Source organism: Dipodomys merriami, unplaced genomic scaffold (assembly GCF_024711535.1).
Source record: "Dipodomys merriami isolate MVZ:Mamm:240054 unplaced genomic scaffold, mDipMer1.0.p SCAF_4, whole genome shotgun sequence".
Classification (NCBI taxonomy): domain Eukaryota; kingdom Metazoa; phylum Chordata; class Mammalia; order Rodentia; family Heteromyidae; genus Dipodomys; species Dipodomys merriami.
The window spans coordinates 77,207,217-77,223,042 of record NW_027205603.1 but is presented as its reverse complement, the minus strand read 5'-3'; the positions used below and the strand labels follow the sequence as shown (position 1 = coordinate 77,223,042).

The 15,826-nt window shown below is 42.4% G+C and overlaps 2 protein-coding genes across 2 annotated transcripts in view; one reads left to right on the top strand and one right to left on the bottom strand.

Annotated features, from left to right (window-relative positions):
- Positions 1-15,826, top strand: part of Ext1 (exostosin glycosyltransferase 1) — a 275,875-nt gene that overhangs the window by 110,294 nt on the left and 149,755 nt on the right. The window lies entirely within an intron of this gene.
- Positions 1,816-14,620, bottom strand: LOC138805530 (TM2 domain-containing protein 1-like). Its single transcript, XM_069990294.1, is given in 5 exon segments — positions 1,816-2,088; positions 2,090-2,412; positions 6,713-6,794; positions 12,241-12,292; positions 14,539-14,620. Coding segments are annotated over 5 exon segments (732 nt in total). The 3' UTR covers positions 1,816-1,895.

The window sequence follows — 15,826 nt, the reverse complement described above, 5'->3', positions numbered from 1 at the left end:
TATTGCTTAACTTTTCACTCAAGGCCGATGCTCTACCGCTTGAGCTATACCTCTATTTCTGGCTTTTTGCTGGTTAATTGGAGACAGAAGTGTCTCAGGTTTGTCTGCTTGGGCTGGCCTTGAATTGTGATCTTCAGATCTCAGCCTCTTGAGTAACAGATATGAGCCATTGGTGCCTGGTTCCAGGCTGGCTTCAAAAGAGTCACTTGCTTTTTCCATCTTTGTTAATAATGAGCAAATGCTTTTGATTTGTAGCCGAGTTGGTGTCACCTGAATAGTATAGGTGGGAAAAGATCAGGTGTCTTCTGGAGGAATGTGGTATGTATGTGTTAGTCTAGATCTATTGTTCAGATTTATCCAGGTTGATTCTCCTTAGTATTTTTGGTGATGTTGAAAGTTGACTTCTGTTCCAGGTAATTTTCTTTTGAGTGGTTGAGTAGATGACTATTCTCAGACACTAGTTTATGACTTGGCATTTACAGTAGTCTGTGACTTAGCACTTAGTATATGATCCTCAGCAGGGCTTTCTCCAAGTACTTACACTCAGAAAAATAATATATAGCATAGACTAGGAGTTGATCAAATAAGTAGAAGGATGGAGTGAGTACCACACACTCCATTGTGATATCCAGGGCCACAGGAGTGAGCTGGACTGTTGAAGATACTTGCTTTCAAGTGAGGGCAGATAGACAGCACACATGGGGAAAGAACATAGAGTGCAAGTAGCAAAACCTCTGTGTAAGGTTTTGGTGTACTCCAGACCACAGCAATGTGGCTCAGATCAGATGGAAAACAAGAGCACAAGGAAAGAACTCATTCTGTGTTTTGGAGGTTGAGAGCAGGACTTGCTAGGTCTCGCCTCTGCTGTGGTCTTGGTATGTAATTTCACTTCTCTTTAAAGCCTTCATATGATTTCCTCTGTGAAAGGAAGATACTTGGAAACTTGAGTTGTGGTTAAAACAAAAGCCCTCTTCAGTTTTCAGATGTAGCTTGGGTGGGAATGAGAACCTCTTCCTGGTTTGCAGTAGATTGTTTTCTCTGGGAGGCCATGTGTAGAGGTCTGAGGGGGACTGGAAGCAATCTTTACTCATCTACTTATGAGGTTCGTCTGGATTTTGGCATTGCATGGCAATATTCACTTTCCTTGCCTTCTCTTCTCTCTTGTTTGAATTGGACTGGATATGTTCTGAGGCATTATGGGAATGGACTCCCAGTTCCTTAATCTACATGGGGTGGGGAGTACTGAGGGCAGAGTGTGGGATCCACAGGCCTGACTGGCTTTCCTTTCTTTTTTCTTTTTCTTTCTTTTCTTTTTTTTCTTTTTCTTTTTGGTGAGTAAGTTACGCCTTTATTTTTCATAAGAGAAAAAAATGACAAGTGGCAACTTGCCTTTACAAGAGACATTAAACAATATTAGAAATAAAGAGCTATCTGTCTCATAGAGACGGAAGCCTCAGAAAGACTATTATACAGCTAATAAACAAAGAATTATTAAATAAATACAAGAATAATACACTTCTTTTTGGTGGTACCAAGGTTTGAACTCAGGGCCTTGTGCTTACTTAGCTAGCATTCTACCACTTGAGTCATGCCTCCAGCATGTTTTTTTTTTTGCTTGTTAACTGGAGATTGAGTTTTGAGGATTTGTCTGCCCAAGCTGGTCTTGAATCACAATCCTCCAGATCTCAACCTCCTAAGTAGTTAGGATTACAGGTGTGAGCTACTAGTGCCCAGAGAATATACATTTAAGTAGATCAAAAATGACAACATGAAAAAAAATGATCACATGGAACCCATCAAGTGGTGTGTGATGAAGAAAAAGGAATATCTGGAAATCCACATACTGAGTACTCTCTGTTAAAATCAAGGAGGCTCGACTCTGTTTATTAAAGTATCTATGGATATAACTGTGTTTTTCTAAATGTTTCATTAGTGATACTCAGTCTTGCAAGTCTGGTTCCATAGTAATCTATAATGTAACTAATTCCATCTGAAAGTCCAACATTCTGCATTGAAATAAGAATAAAATCAGTTAGGCTCCCAATTCCACAAAATCCTACAGTGCAAAACTTTAATAAACCTAGAAAAGAAGCCAAGATAAAATCAATCTGCTCCCAACCATCCAAGAAAAAGATACAATGCAACTGCTACTTTGTATGAATAGCCATTTACATTTCGGCATGATATGGGCTTGAAAAAACCAGTTTCATTTCCAGTAAAATGTGTTTCGTTGCCACTGAAATCCTTACAAGTTATGTTGGGTGCTGGAAAACATGGGACATGAGCTGTGTAGTTTGTACAGTTAACTGGTTCTTGTGTAGCATCATTTATTTGGGGATCTTTACAAATATATTGTCCCACTTTGAGGTCCTTGCACTTAAATGTCTCCTCATTCCCAGCAGGGGCAGCCACCTAAGGTCTCCTGTTGAAGGTCATGAGCCACAGGAGGCCCAGCAGGTGGGCCTGGAGGACCACTGGCTTTCCTTTCTTATCCTGCTAGGTCCTGTCTTGTCTCTTCCCAGAAGCTTCTACCATCTTCCATGATGCTGTGGTTGTCCAGGAAGGAAAGCAGTATTTCTCAGAGAAGGATCTGAAGCAGTCTGTATTGTGTATCAGCCTTATTGAGATAATTTTTTAATCTTCACACTCCTAACTGCAACCTGAACCTACTGAATTGAAATCACTGGGTTTGGGGTCCAAAAACATGCACTCACTAGTGAGTTTCCTTATTTTCAGTCAGCTTGTTTGTGTCTAATACATTTTAGTAATTTTCGTGCGCGCGCACATGCGCGCGCGCGGGCGCGCGCGCGCGCGTGTGTGTGTGTGTGTGTGTGTGTGTGTGTGTGTGTGTGTGTGTGTGTGTGTGTGTTTGCACCAGTCCTGGAGCTTGAATTCAAGTCCTGGGTATTGTCCCTGAGATTTTGTGCTCAAGCCTTGTGCTCTACTCCTTGAACCACAGCTCCACTTCCAGCTTTTTGGTAATTTATTGGAGATGAGAGTGTTATAACTTCCCTGCCCTGGCTGCTTTGAACCATGATCCTCAGATCACAGCCTCTTGAGTAGCTAGGATTACAGGCGTGAGCCACTAACTAGTCAAAATTTTGGTAATTTTTATCTATAAAATTTAATTTTGCATTTGGAATAATAGTCATAACTAATCTTTACTGAAGGTTAATTATAAACTACTACTGAGCATTTTTCATGCTATAACTACATTAATCCTGAAAAGTCTCCATGTGAGATAGATACTGAATTTGCCATTGTTTTACCAGAATGGATACTGAGGTATAGAAGATTGAAATAATTTTGTTCAAATATGTTTGAGGAGTCTCATTTATCATATTGTTTTTTGAATTGCATATACATAGTGATGTTTCATGAACGAGGTGTCTTTTGTTAGACTGAGTACAGGGGACTTAAACTTATACCATAGCCTAGGATTCCACTTGACTTTGATTTAGATTTTCATGTGTATGGCTCCCCACACACATGCTTTGCTTCATCTACTTTGCTTCATCTACTTTGCTAAATGACACCCTATTGCACAGCACTGAATTTCTTGCACACATTGAGTTACTGTGCTTCTCTGTGGGGCCAGGTGTCTGCATAGTGTCCTGTGCTCACATCTGGAACCATTTTCTTGGCATGGGCCAACACCTGCACAGATACAAAGCTGTGGCCGGCCCACGTGCATGTTGATGATCCCTATCTTGGGAGGCTCTGCAAAGAGACAAGAGAATCTGGGGTTTTCCCAATGTCTGGAGATTGCTGGAAGAATTGTTTTCTTCTTAGTGATTCTAGCTTAGTGTCTGAGAAAAAGTTGGCCATTGAAATAGAACCAGCCCAAGCAGGTCTGAAGATAAAAATCAATCATTCCTTTCATAGTACTCTTTTTACTTTAAGTTCCTGGTGCTTGCAGTCTCATGAGGAATTTGCTAAAGAAACGGCCTCACAAATGTCAGGTGGAGAGAGTTTTGATGGATACAGATGTTAAGAGCTTCAGAGAATAGTATTTAGCTAGAACACGGTGGATGGGCATTTGTTCACATTTTCTCTAAACTTTTCAAAAAGAAGTGCTTGTTACATCCCCAAATTCCTAAGGTAGATTTGTTAGGTTTAATTACATTATAATTATGGTCACAATGAAATGACAAAACCTAATCTTTATTTTTTTTTGAAGTAATTTTTTTTGGGGGGGTCCAGTTGGTCGTGGGGCCTGAACTCTGGGCCTGGGCGCTGTCCCTCAGCTCTTCAGCTCAAGGCTAGCGCTCTACCACTTGAGCTACAGCGCCACTTCCGGCTTTTTTCTTTTTGCTTATGTGGTGCTGAGGAATCGAACCCAGGGCCTCAAGCATGCGAGGCAAGCGCTCTACCTCTAAGCCATCTTCCCAGCCCTAAAAAAGTAATTTTAAAACATAACCGACTTTCATAATGGTGATAATGGTGATGAGATTGGTTGTAACAACCTCAAGATTTATAACCAGTTAACTACTGGCCTAATGTTTCCATGTGATTTGTATACGTTTCCTAAGCTGTTAATAATATGAACCCATGAGACTGTCAGACAGGTTTTCAGAAAATCAACCTACATACAACTTTCTCTAGAGTTGATTCCTCATGGTTAATTTGAACACTCCCCTTCTTTCTCTGTGGAAAATGTGGGTATCGAACAGAACTATGCTGGAGACATGGCCATGTAGAGATAGATGGATTAATTGGTTTCAGTCCTGTTTTTAATTCTAAAGTTATCCTAAGGAAAAGAGAAGGTAAACAATGTGGGCACTGGTGGCTCACTCCTGTAACCCTGGCTATTTAGGAGGATGAGATCTGAGGATGGGGTTTGAAGTCAGCTTGGGCAGGAAAGTCCTTGATACTCTTACCTATAATTAACCACCAGAAAACTGCGAGTGTAGCCGTGGTGCATAGTAGTAGAGTGCTAGCCTTAAGCAGAAAAGCTGAGGGACAGTGCACCAAAGCCCTGAGTTTAAGCTCCATGACTGACTGGGGAAAACAAAAAGGAATTGACAAGAGAGATGTGCATACTGGAAGTTTGGGCTTTTTGGTCGAAAGAATAAAATTTAGGTTTTCTCGTCATGTGCTTTCTTAGAAAATTGGAAACTTTATTTAAACAACAAAAAAAGACAAAAGATAAAAGAATTCTTAAGGCACAATCACTGCCCACATCTGGTGCTTTCTCACTACCAAACATGGTGAATATTTTATTTAGAGTCATAAATTCTGAAGAAAAACATAATTTTAAGGAATCAGTTCTGTAGAAAATTGTTTCTAGAAACTGCCCAATAAATAAGTGGGCTAAAGACTTAAACTTCTCTGAAGAGGAAAGAAGGATGGCAATGAAGAAATGCTCAACCTCCTTAGCCATAAAAGAAATGCAAATCAAAACAGCATTGAGATACCACCTCACCCCAGTTAGAATGGCTAAAATCAAGAAGTCTAAAAACAACAGATGCTGGAGAGGATGTGGACAGAAGGGAACCTTACTGCATTGTTGATGGGAGTGTAAACTTGTTCATCCACTTGGGAAAGTAGTATGGAGGTTCCTCAAAAGACTCCACATAGAGCTCCCCTATGACCCAGCAATCCCACTTGGGCATTTATCCAAATGTTTACAAACAAGACCACACTAAAGCTACCAGCACAACTATGTTTATTGCAGCACTATTTACTCTAGCTAAGATATGGAACCAACCCAGATGCCCCTCAGTAGATGAATGGATCAAGAAAATGTGGTATATATACACAATGGAATTCTATACCTCCATCAGAAAGAATGACATTGCCCCATTTGTTAGGAAATGGAAAGACTTGGAAAAAATTCTATTAAGTGAAGTAATCCAGGCCCAAAGAAACATAGGTCCCATGGTTTCCCTTATTTGCAATATCTAGTATCTGTCTGAGTCAAGCGGAAAAGGTCAGATAAGGTGATGTTAGGGAAATGAACGCTAAGATATGTATTCAAATGTTTTTTTTCTTTCATGCGATTGTTTCTAACACATTTATAAGATTATTTCTTTGTTGCTTTGTATGTCCCTCCCCCAAAGTGTAACCCCTGCTTTCACTGTATTTGATGTTGGTATAATTTGTGGAGGGGAAGGGAAAAAACAAATCGTTTAAATAGGGATACAGATGGACCCATTGCAACAATGAGATGTACAAGTCGTTATGTTGAAAATGAACTTTACAACTTTGGTGGGGGGGGAATCGGGGAGGGGGAGCGGGGAGGATTGGGTGGGAGGGCAGGGGGAGGAGGGGAAGGGGAACAAAAAAAGAAAATTGTTTCTAGAAAATTGTTCCATCATTGGTGGTTACGTATGGAACTTACAATCTAAGTTTCAGATTTGAGAAGCTTGACATTTACTTTAATTCATCCAGGGTTTTGTGTGTTAGAGTCCTGATGTGCGCAGTGCTGTGCATGGTCTGGGTACCCCACAGTAAACCAGACAAGCGGGATCAGGGTGAATCGCGTTCATTATAGTTGTTTTTCCTTTCAATTTCCTGCTTTGGTGTAGGTATTTTGCAAGTTGTAGGGGGGAAGAGTAAAGTGTTCAAATTGGAGGGAAAGTCCAGCTTTAAGGAAATGAGGATGACCTGTAGTCAAAGTCCAGCTTTGCCAAGTAGAACCCAATACAATTCCTGGTTGGATTCATCAGTGAAGGGACAGATAGTTCCATATGGAGACTCTTGGGCCTACCTTGAGATGCTCAGGGATGCTGGGAATGCCATGGAAGAGGAAGCCTATGGAGAAGAGACAGTGCATTGGTATAAGCGAGATGCTGGAGAGAAAGCAGGGAGGAGTGAAAATCACAGAAAGGGGGAGTGTATGAAGGAGAAAGTCCAGTTACCAGGCTTTGTATTGAACAGAGAGATGATGCAAAGTACAGGTTGTGTGTGTGTGTGTGTGCACACGTGTAAGTTGAGACATTCACTTGAACATGACAGAAAGAAATAGCTGATTTCATTTCTGGAGAGAGACTAGGACATTGAATCTGGAGTGCTTGCTGGTTCTTTTTTATTTCTTAAACAATTCTTGGGGTAAAAGATTATAATAGGCCTCTCAGAGTAGCTCTGTTAAAGGATGGCTTAGCACTCAGAGCCTACTACTTTGCTTATTCATGAAGACAACAATACAATAGATTCATGTCAGAGAAGAAGCTACAGTTAGATATTGCTGAAATAAACACACAATACCAATTCTATTGAGAACATAATTATAACAATTCTTTAAGCCAAAGAATATCAGGTTGGGAGAAAATGCGCAAAGCTATAACTTGCTTAGTGCAGTATCCTAGGAAAGTAATTTGTGAATTAGTTTGAACAGTTAAACATTTGCTTAAATCACAGAAAATGGTAACAAAAGAGCCTACAATGGACATTACCCCGAGTTAGCACAAGTTTTGAGTTAAAGAAAACAAAAATCACTGCAGCTACCCTTTTCCCATTACTTTTCTATTTTGCAAAGTTAGAAAAAGAGCTCACATGAAAGAAATTATGTTCTTGGGTTTTCAGTGAACACTTTTCTAGAGTGTTCCTTCCTGTAGTCTCTGAATCCCCCTCCCTGCCCCGCAAATCCTGCTTTCCCTGGAGCCACAGAATCTCCCCACACTTACAGCAGCCTGGACATGTGGGCGCAGGTGGAATGCACCTGTTTGTGGGCCATTCCAGGAACTCTTTTGATCCTCAGGGGACCCTGCCTAGAGATCTCTTGGCACTGTGCTGTGTCTGTGCCAGGCTAAGCAAAGGGCTTCTTAGAGCATTGAGCTACAAGGTGATAACAGGCAAGATCTGTGCCTGCTTCAGGCTTTCTCCCTGATATGAAGAAGAAGGGGGAGGGGGAGGAAAACACTCTCTCTCTCTCTCTCTCTCTCTCTCTGTCTCTCTCTCAACCCACAATGACAGGGCAGCTGTGTACAGAGCAGAAGGGAAGTTGTAGGGAGAGATCTGCGGTTTCTCCTTGGAGAGCTGGTGAGGTGGGCATGGGTAGGGGGATGGGTATGATTGTGGTTAGATGCTCAGAGTTTTCAGATCCCTCCATGTGCCCCAGAGGTTGATTTAACATGCATGCATACACACACACACACACACACACAGACACACACACACACACACACACAAACACACACACACAGACATAATTTATTACTTCCTTTGCTCTACCGTTCCGTGTCTAGCAGTTGCAAAGAATGGCACTTGAGTTGGGGATAGCCAGAGAGGTGGGCAAGCAAAAAAAAAAACACCTTTTTCTTATACTTCAGGACCCTAGAGGGGGGGAGGGGGAGAGGGAGCAAGCTGGCAGAAGCCATCCCATTCCTGGTGATGTCAATTATGTCACAACTTAACTAGTCAGGTCTCAAGCTTGGACCTAGGCTTTTCTGTTTCCTTATCATTTTTGGAGGCAGTGGAAACAATTAAACTTTGGTTTGTTTTCAAACAGCTCCCTCGCCCCCCTTGATGTTGGTTATAAAGGATTCACTAGCTAGTTTCTATAAGCTTCTTGTTTCTTTTGACTCTTATCAGTCTCTGTTTATCCTCCATCTCTTCCACAGTCTCTTCCTTACCAAGCTCTGAGAACATTGTTGGTATGTTAAGTCAGATTGTGTGCTCATTGGTTGAGAACTCCCTGTGATGCGGTTTGGGCCAGGACCTGGCTTTTCTGCGGCTGTGCTGCCTGCTGCCCTGCCTTGTACCTTCTCCCAGCAAACACTCCCTCCTTTACTCTGGCCTCAGAGTTCTTCATGGCTCTATCTGCTTCTGTTGCCCCAACTCAGCCACACAGTGGGTGTCCTAAGTCCCCTCCAGCCCAGGTCACCTCTTTGCTGCCTTGTTTGACCTGATCTTTGCTTGACACTCCCTCCCCCATCCCCCACCAACAAGTGGGTTTTCTTAAAAAGCTTTCTTTTGTGAATTCACCTGTCTTTGGCATAACAAATAATGAATGACTCACACACAGTAGGGCTCAGGAATTATTTGGTAGGTATGTCATCTTTTTATTTCTCATTTGCATCTTCTTTAAAGATTGCTTTAGGAAAGCAGAGAAAAGAGAGGAATGGTTTTTTAAAAAATATCTAAGATAGTAGCCGGGCGCTGGTGGCTCACGCCTGTAATCCTAGCTACTCAGGAGGCTGAGATCTGAGGATCGCGGTTCAAAGCCAGCCCTGGCAGGAGAGACCTTGAGACTCCTATCTCCAATAAACCACCAGAAAACCAGTAGTGGCGCTGTAGCTCAAGTGGTAGAGCGCTTGCCTTGAGCTGAAGAGCTGAGGGACAGCGCCCAGGCCCAGAGTTCAAGCCCCACGACCGACAAAAAAAAAAAAAAAAAAAAAAAAAAAAAATATATATATATATATATATATATATATATATATATATATATATATATATATATATCTAAGATAAGTTGCATACCTTCACAATAGAGCACCGGTAGGTGATCCTTTTCTTTTCTTTTTTAAAAAACTGGTTGTGGGTCTTGAACTCAGCTTGAATTGGGCTCTGGTCCTGAGCTTTTCCTCTCAAGGCTAGCACCCTACCACTTTGAGCCAAAGCCCACTTCTGGTTTCTGGTGGTTAATGGGAGATAAGAGTCTCAGGGACTTTCCTGCCTGATGTTGCTTCCAACCACGATCCTCAGATCTCAGCTTCCTGAGCTAGGATTACAGGTATGAGCCAACAATGCTTAGCAAAACTACAAATCTTACTTGGGTGTGGTGGGGATATTTGGAGAGGGAAAAGTCTTAAAATCACATTATTGGCCTTGTCTAAGTGTTAAGAGCAGGAGAATGGTTCTTGGAGAGAGAATTTAAATTTGCTTCTCCTGTTCTGAAAAACAGAATTTAATTTTGAATAAGAGAAAGGACTGGTAACTGCTTACTTTAAAATGACCTGAAAGACTTCCACACCCTGGTAGGCACATCTCTTACCCTTTCTCTCTCTCTCTCTCTCTCTCTCTCTCTCTCTCTCTCTCTCTCTCTCTCTCATCAAGGTGATATACAGAGGGGTTTCAGTTACATAAGTAACATAATAAGTACATTTCTTGTCAAACTTGTTACCCCTTCCCTCATTTTTCTCCCACTTTATGTTATCTCTTGAACTGTCATATAGATGCTCTAAAAAGATTTTGACAGGTATAATTAAATAGTTGACCCAGGGAGATTACCTTGAGCAGCTCTAACCTAATCCTATGAGCCTGAGCCTGGATACTTCTTCCAGACAAAGATTCACACTGCAAGGGCCATTGTCTAGCTTTGGAGAGTAGGATACAAAGCAGCTTATGGCAATAAATGTTGATGTCCTAGGTAGCTCAGAACAGCCCTTGTCTCATGGGCAGGCAAGGGAATGGAGACTGGATTCTGCCACATCATGTATGCTCAGAAGAAGATCCAAGGCTTGAGCATCCAACACAGCCTAACCCACACCGTATAAGACCCTGAGCAGGGAAAGCGGCTGGAACTGCCCAGACTTCTGACGGCAGAGCTATGAGTTTCACAGAGAACACTAGAGAAGTCCTTTAAGCTGCTGTGTTTCTGGGAGATTATCACATCTGCACCAGCAAACTGATAAAGAAGGGTCATCTCTTTCACATATATAATTGAGCAGGAAGGGGTGGGGGCATGAGGGAATAAAACACCCAAATTTTAGGAAATTAAATGCAGGTTATACTTCCTGCATTGCCTAAAGGCAGTAAGCCATGGAACCCTGCTCAGTGTTGCTGGTTTGTTCCTTAGGGACTCGGATAAATGAATAGATAAAAAGTTTTTGTAATTAGTAGATCAACTGTTTATAAATTAATGGGTAGCTCCAAAATACTAGAGGGGACTGAAAATAGTTTCTGCCAAGTGCTTTAGCTATTCTTGGAACAAGCTTATTCAGGCATTATAATTTGTCTAGCAAACCTCTCTCTATAGACAGCACAAAGATTAGTTATAGCCTTTCTCCAATCTGAATTACTGTAGTTTCCTTATTAGCGAACTGGGAATTGATAACCTTCTTTAAAAAAAAACAAAACAACAGTAAATAAAGCATTTAAAAATCCTGTAAAGAGAAAGCCTTTTACAAATATGATGGTGTCCATAGATATTTTCCTACCGACGCAAAATTTTAAATGTGTTTGCACAAATGAGGTCTCTTTCTTAAAGCTTGGGCAAAGCCTCCTTATAGAAGAAACTCTGTGAGTGCAGTCAATAAAGTCACGAAGATGGCCCTTCTGAAAGGAAGCCAAGGATGTGTCTGAGAGCTGGCTTTTACATAGATGACAGCACAGGCCTGGGAATGTGGACAACTTCTTGCTTAGCCATCACCCCCCCTGCCTTGCCAGCACTGTATGGGGCTGCCCTGCCAGCAGGGCGGGGTGTGTGTGTGTACTGGTGCCTGAGGACCCTGGCCTGGCCTTTTTGTTTACTAGAGAGGGGACAGCGGCCTCTGTTCTCCAGCTGCTGTGAAAACAGTTGTTGAAAAACCAGACCAAAGTTTCCACTGGAATAAAACCATCCAAACAAACAAACCTCCATTAATGGAAGGCCATTGGGTTAACCTTGCAAAGCACTGGATTAGAACCCAATTGATGGAAGGGCTTGGGTTAGGAGGAATGGAGGAGAATGATGGAAAGAGTTATAACAGTTAAGATGTGTTGTACTTATAAACTGATTTTTTTTGAATAGCAACCCTTTGGTACAACTATTTAAGGGTAATATATGTATGAAAGGCCATATGTATGTTTGTTTGTTTTCTTCTTGGGGGTTGGGGGTTGGTACTAGGGCTTGACCTCAGGGCCTGTGTACTGTCCCTTAGCTTTTTCAATCAAGTCTAGTGCTGTCTACTCCATCCACTACTCTAATTCCAGCTTTTTACTGGCTAATTGGAGATAATAAGAGTCTCATGGACTTTCTTTTCCCCACTGACTTCAAACCATAATCCCCACATCTCAGCTTCCTCAGTTGCTAGGATTATAGGCATGAGCCATCAATGCCTGGCTCATATGCACAGTTTCTAATGAAGATTTTCACGATGGCATTGTGTATATTGAGCAAAGGAATCTTTATCTGTAAAGAGCTCTTCAGAGCTGAAATAGATGCACAGTATCTGGCTTAGTATGGCTCAAATCTGGGTGATTATTTAGGTGTGTTCTGTGCAGTGGTTTGGTTTGCACAGCTTGTGTGTACAGTGAAGCTCTCTTTCGTGCTTCTCTGCTATGTGCCTGGCCTGGCCCCTGGGCTGTTCACCGCACATTGCTGCTGAAACCACACTGCAGTTTCTGCGTTTGAAGAGCTTGTGGTCTGCTACAGGGGATGGAAAAATCACCAATTATTTAACATTGGAATTTAGGTATCGTAATTGTGTACTGTAACCTTAGTGTCAGAAATTTGTTCTGTGATACAGAAGAAATAAGGCATAGGTAGTGGTAAGGCATAGAAATATATGGCAATTAGGAAATGTATCTGAGGAGGTAGCTTGTAGGCAGAAATAGAAATTCAACATGAACCAACCCCATTGCTCAAGGCTAGTTAGTGCTCTACCACTTTGAGCCGCAGCTCCACTTCTGGCCCTTTTGGTGTTTAAATTGGAGATTAGAGTCTCATGGACCTTGGGCTGGCTTCAAACTTCCATCTTCAGATCTCAGCTTCCTGAGTAGCTCAGAGTACAGGCATGAGCCACCGGCTGCCGGCTCTATGAGGTTTCTTTAGTGTCAGGGTATAGGGAAACTATCGAAGGTTGTACATCACAGGATTTCTGCGCTCTGTTTTACATTCTGTAGTTCTCTCCACCTACTCTTTTGACAGAGAACACTCTGAAGAGATTAGATATTCAGCATAATAGGTTTTTATTATGAAATCTCTGAGCATAATTTACGTTGTTCATCCACACACCCCTCCATTACCCTCTATTGCTGTCCCTCCCACCGTCCCCTTCCTTTCGTGGGGGGGGGGCTAGAGAGGTGCCAGGGGAGCTGTAGTTCAGAGGACTGGGTTGGGTGCCTGGGTGGTTGGTTCAGTGGGAGTTTATTTTTTCTTACCTTTGGGTATCGCTCCCTAACATGTTGCCCTGTGTGTGAGCTTCCCACATATTCTGCTCTAGAACAGAGTTGTGGAAAGATAAGAGATGAAGAGCCAAACTATGGACCATTGTGTTGCTGAAAATTATGTGTCCAATGGAACCATGAGTTGCTTGGTCTGGTTATTAAAAAAGTAATAGGCTGTTTTTTTGGGGTGTGTGTATTTTCATTACCCCAATTTTTGGTAGATGTCTACTATGATATTCTAGATTGTTCTATTGTCTGGAGGATGCTTTCTCATTTTATTTTCTTCTTTGAGACAGGGTCTTCCTGTATGGCCCATGCTAGCTTAGAACCCCTTCTCTTCTAGCTTCAGTCTCCTAAGTACTATGATTATAAACCTATACCACCACACCTGGTAATTTTCTTTGTTGGTGTTTAATCTTCCCTTGGACTTCTATTCCACTACAGAAGATTTGCCACCTGTATCATATGATTGCCTCCCTTCTCCTAATTATAATAAAAATATGCCATTGTAATCAATAATAAAGATAGAAATAAGTATTAGGGCTAATGAAGACCAAATGCTGGGAATTGTAGCATGGACTTGGAGCTGAGTGTGTCACTGAGTCAGTTCCGTAGCGTTCACGTGGAGATGGGCTTGGCAGTGGAACCTCTTCAGCTCTGGTCTTCTACAGTGGAGCTTGGAAATGCCTCCTGCCCCGTATCTGTTAGAGCTTGCATTCTGCCATCATACTGCATGCTCCTGCCATCTCTGCCGGCTGGTGCTATGCCCTGGATGTGCTGGGTATTACCTCACTGAGCTGAGTCTTCCCAGCTTTTCTACTTTCTTGCTGCTAATCACCAGAAACACGTCCTAGTAGGTCAGCAGTAACAGTGTGACTCATGTGGCGGCCACACATTTGAAGATAAATCTTTCTGGGCTGCCTGGGCATGAGGAGTTGTTTAGTGTTCTCTTTTTCTCTTTCTAGAGGAGGACCCAACTCTTGTTACCACACTTACAAGAAACAGAACTACCACCTCCTCCTCTTCCTCCTTCCTCCTCCTCTGCCTTCTCTTCCTCCTCCTTCTCTTCCTCCTACTTCTGCTCCTCTTTCCTCTTCTCCTTCTCTTCCTCCTCCTCCCCCTTCTCCCTTAAGATGAGTTGTAACTTTTACAGAGAAAATTTTAGATAAGAAGAACTTTTACACATTTGTATGTGACTTCCAGATTCCTTCAAGTATCCCAGCATTCACATTAAAATTCCAGAGCAGTGATGTACTGGCTGGAGGTAGCTGACAAGGAATGGGGGGGAAAAGTTATGAACTAATTAGTCAGTTTTGTTTTGTAACCGCTTAGTAGGGTATGTGTGAAATACAAGTGTGATGAGTGGAGGTAGCTGCAGAATGTGTGTGCTCAGAAATCAGAAAGCAAAGGGGGGTGCAAGACCTTTGCGGTTCATTGGCTCCCTGTATTGTTCTTTACTAAATCATATTCCCAATCCTTGGGGGTTGGGGGCGTTGTTTCACCCACCTGTTCCTACACAGAGTGGCCTGTGAATTGCTGTGGCCCGGGAACAGGAAGTGATGTCATCCTCACCTTCCTCCAGACCCATTCTCTTTCAGGATATCTGATAGTTGTTGTGGCCTGGAATTCTTTGGAATGAAACCCAAGCACTGCTGTGTTTTCTCAATTACTCTTGAGTTAAATACCTGGAATTTAAAGAGCTCCCCTAAGGCAGCCCTCTTCCTGTGGTGGAGAATCCAATCTACTGGTTAACTATAGTGGTGGGGCTTCCAATATAAACACATTATTTTACCACATAATCAGGGAACTGGTCTGGGGTAGTGGTAAGGAGATATTTCCCAAATTGCACAGTTGTCTGCTGTAGTCTGATTCTCTGCAGATCAATGGCCAGGCCAGGCCATTGATTGTACATTGATACTCACTGGTTGACAGAACCCAGAGACTCAACTAAGGGGGACCAGTTAGTGTTTCCTAATGCCAGGATTAATCTGCCTCTTAAAACTTCTGTGTTCTTTCCTCCTTTAATGGACGTTGGGTGTTCTTTGTATATGATTGACAGATTTTAAAGTGCTGATGGTCTGCAATGAACTTCACATCCTCTTTAACCCATTAATTCCAGCATCTAGCAAGTGTTTCCCCCTAAAGGCACTTGCAAAAGATTTCCCCCCTCAAGCTACTCAGCATCCATCCTGAGGGGGCATTGGATATGTGGTAGTTTGTACGAAAAAGTTTTAGAATTTAGAGTCCTCTTAAGTTTTCCTAGATTATGGATTCTCTCAAGTAGTGAGTTCCACTGTTAACACTAGTCCAGGAAGCAAACACTCTAGCCTTAGGATCCACATCATGTACCTTTCTGGACCAGACTTAGGACCCCAGTGTTTTGACATCATCATTTTTTTTTCCTACCTTCTCTTTTATTTTGGATGCTTGGTAAGGATCCACTAGAGTCTCTAGCCTTGCTTTCTGACCCTACCAGCTTTGCTTATCACTCATCAATTCCCTTTGAACCTCCTTCTCCTCTGCTCCTATGATTCCCAATCTAGACTGAGATCCCTTCCCTTCCCTTCCCTTCCCTTCCCTTCCCTTCCCTTCCCTTCCCTTCCCTTCCCTTCCCTTCCCTTCCCTTCCCTTCCCTCCCCTCCCCTCCCCTCCCCTCCCCTCCCCTCCCCTCCCCTCTCTCTTATTTCCTTGAACTATAAATTTATACAAAATGCCAACTTTTATATGTCTAGCCACCTGGGTTTTGTGCCCTCTTTACCATTTGCCACGTCCTCCATGCATGCACTCAGTCTTT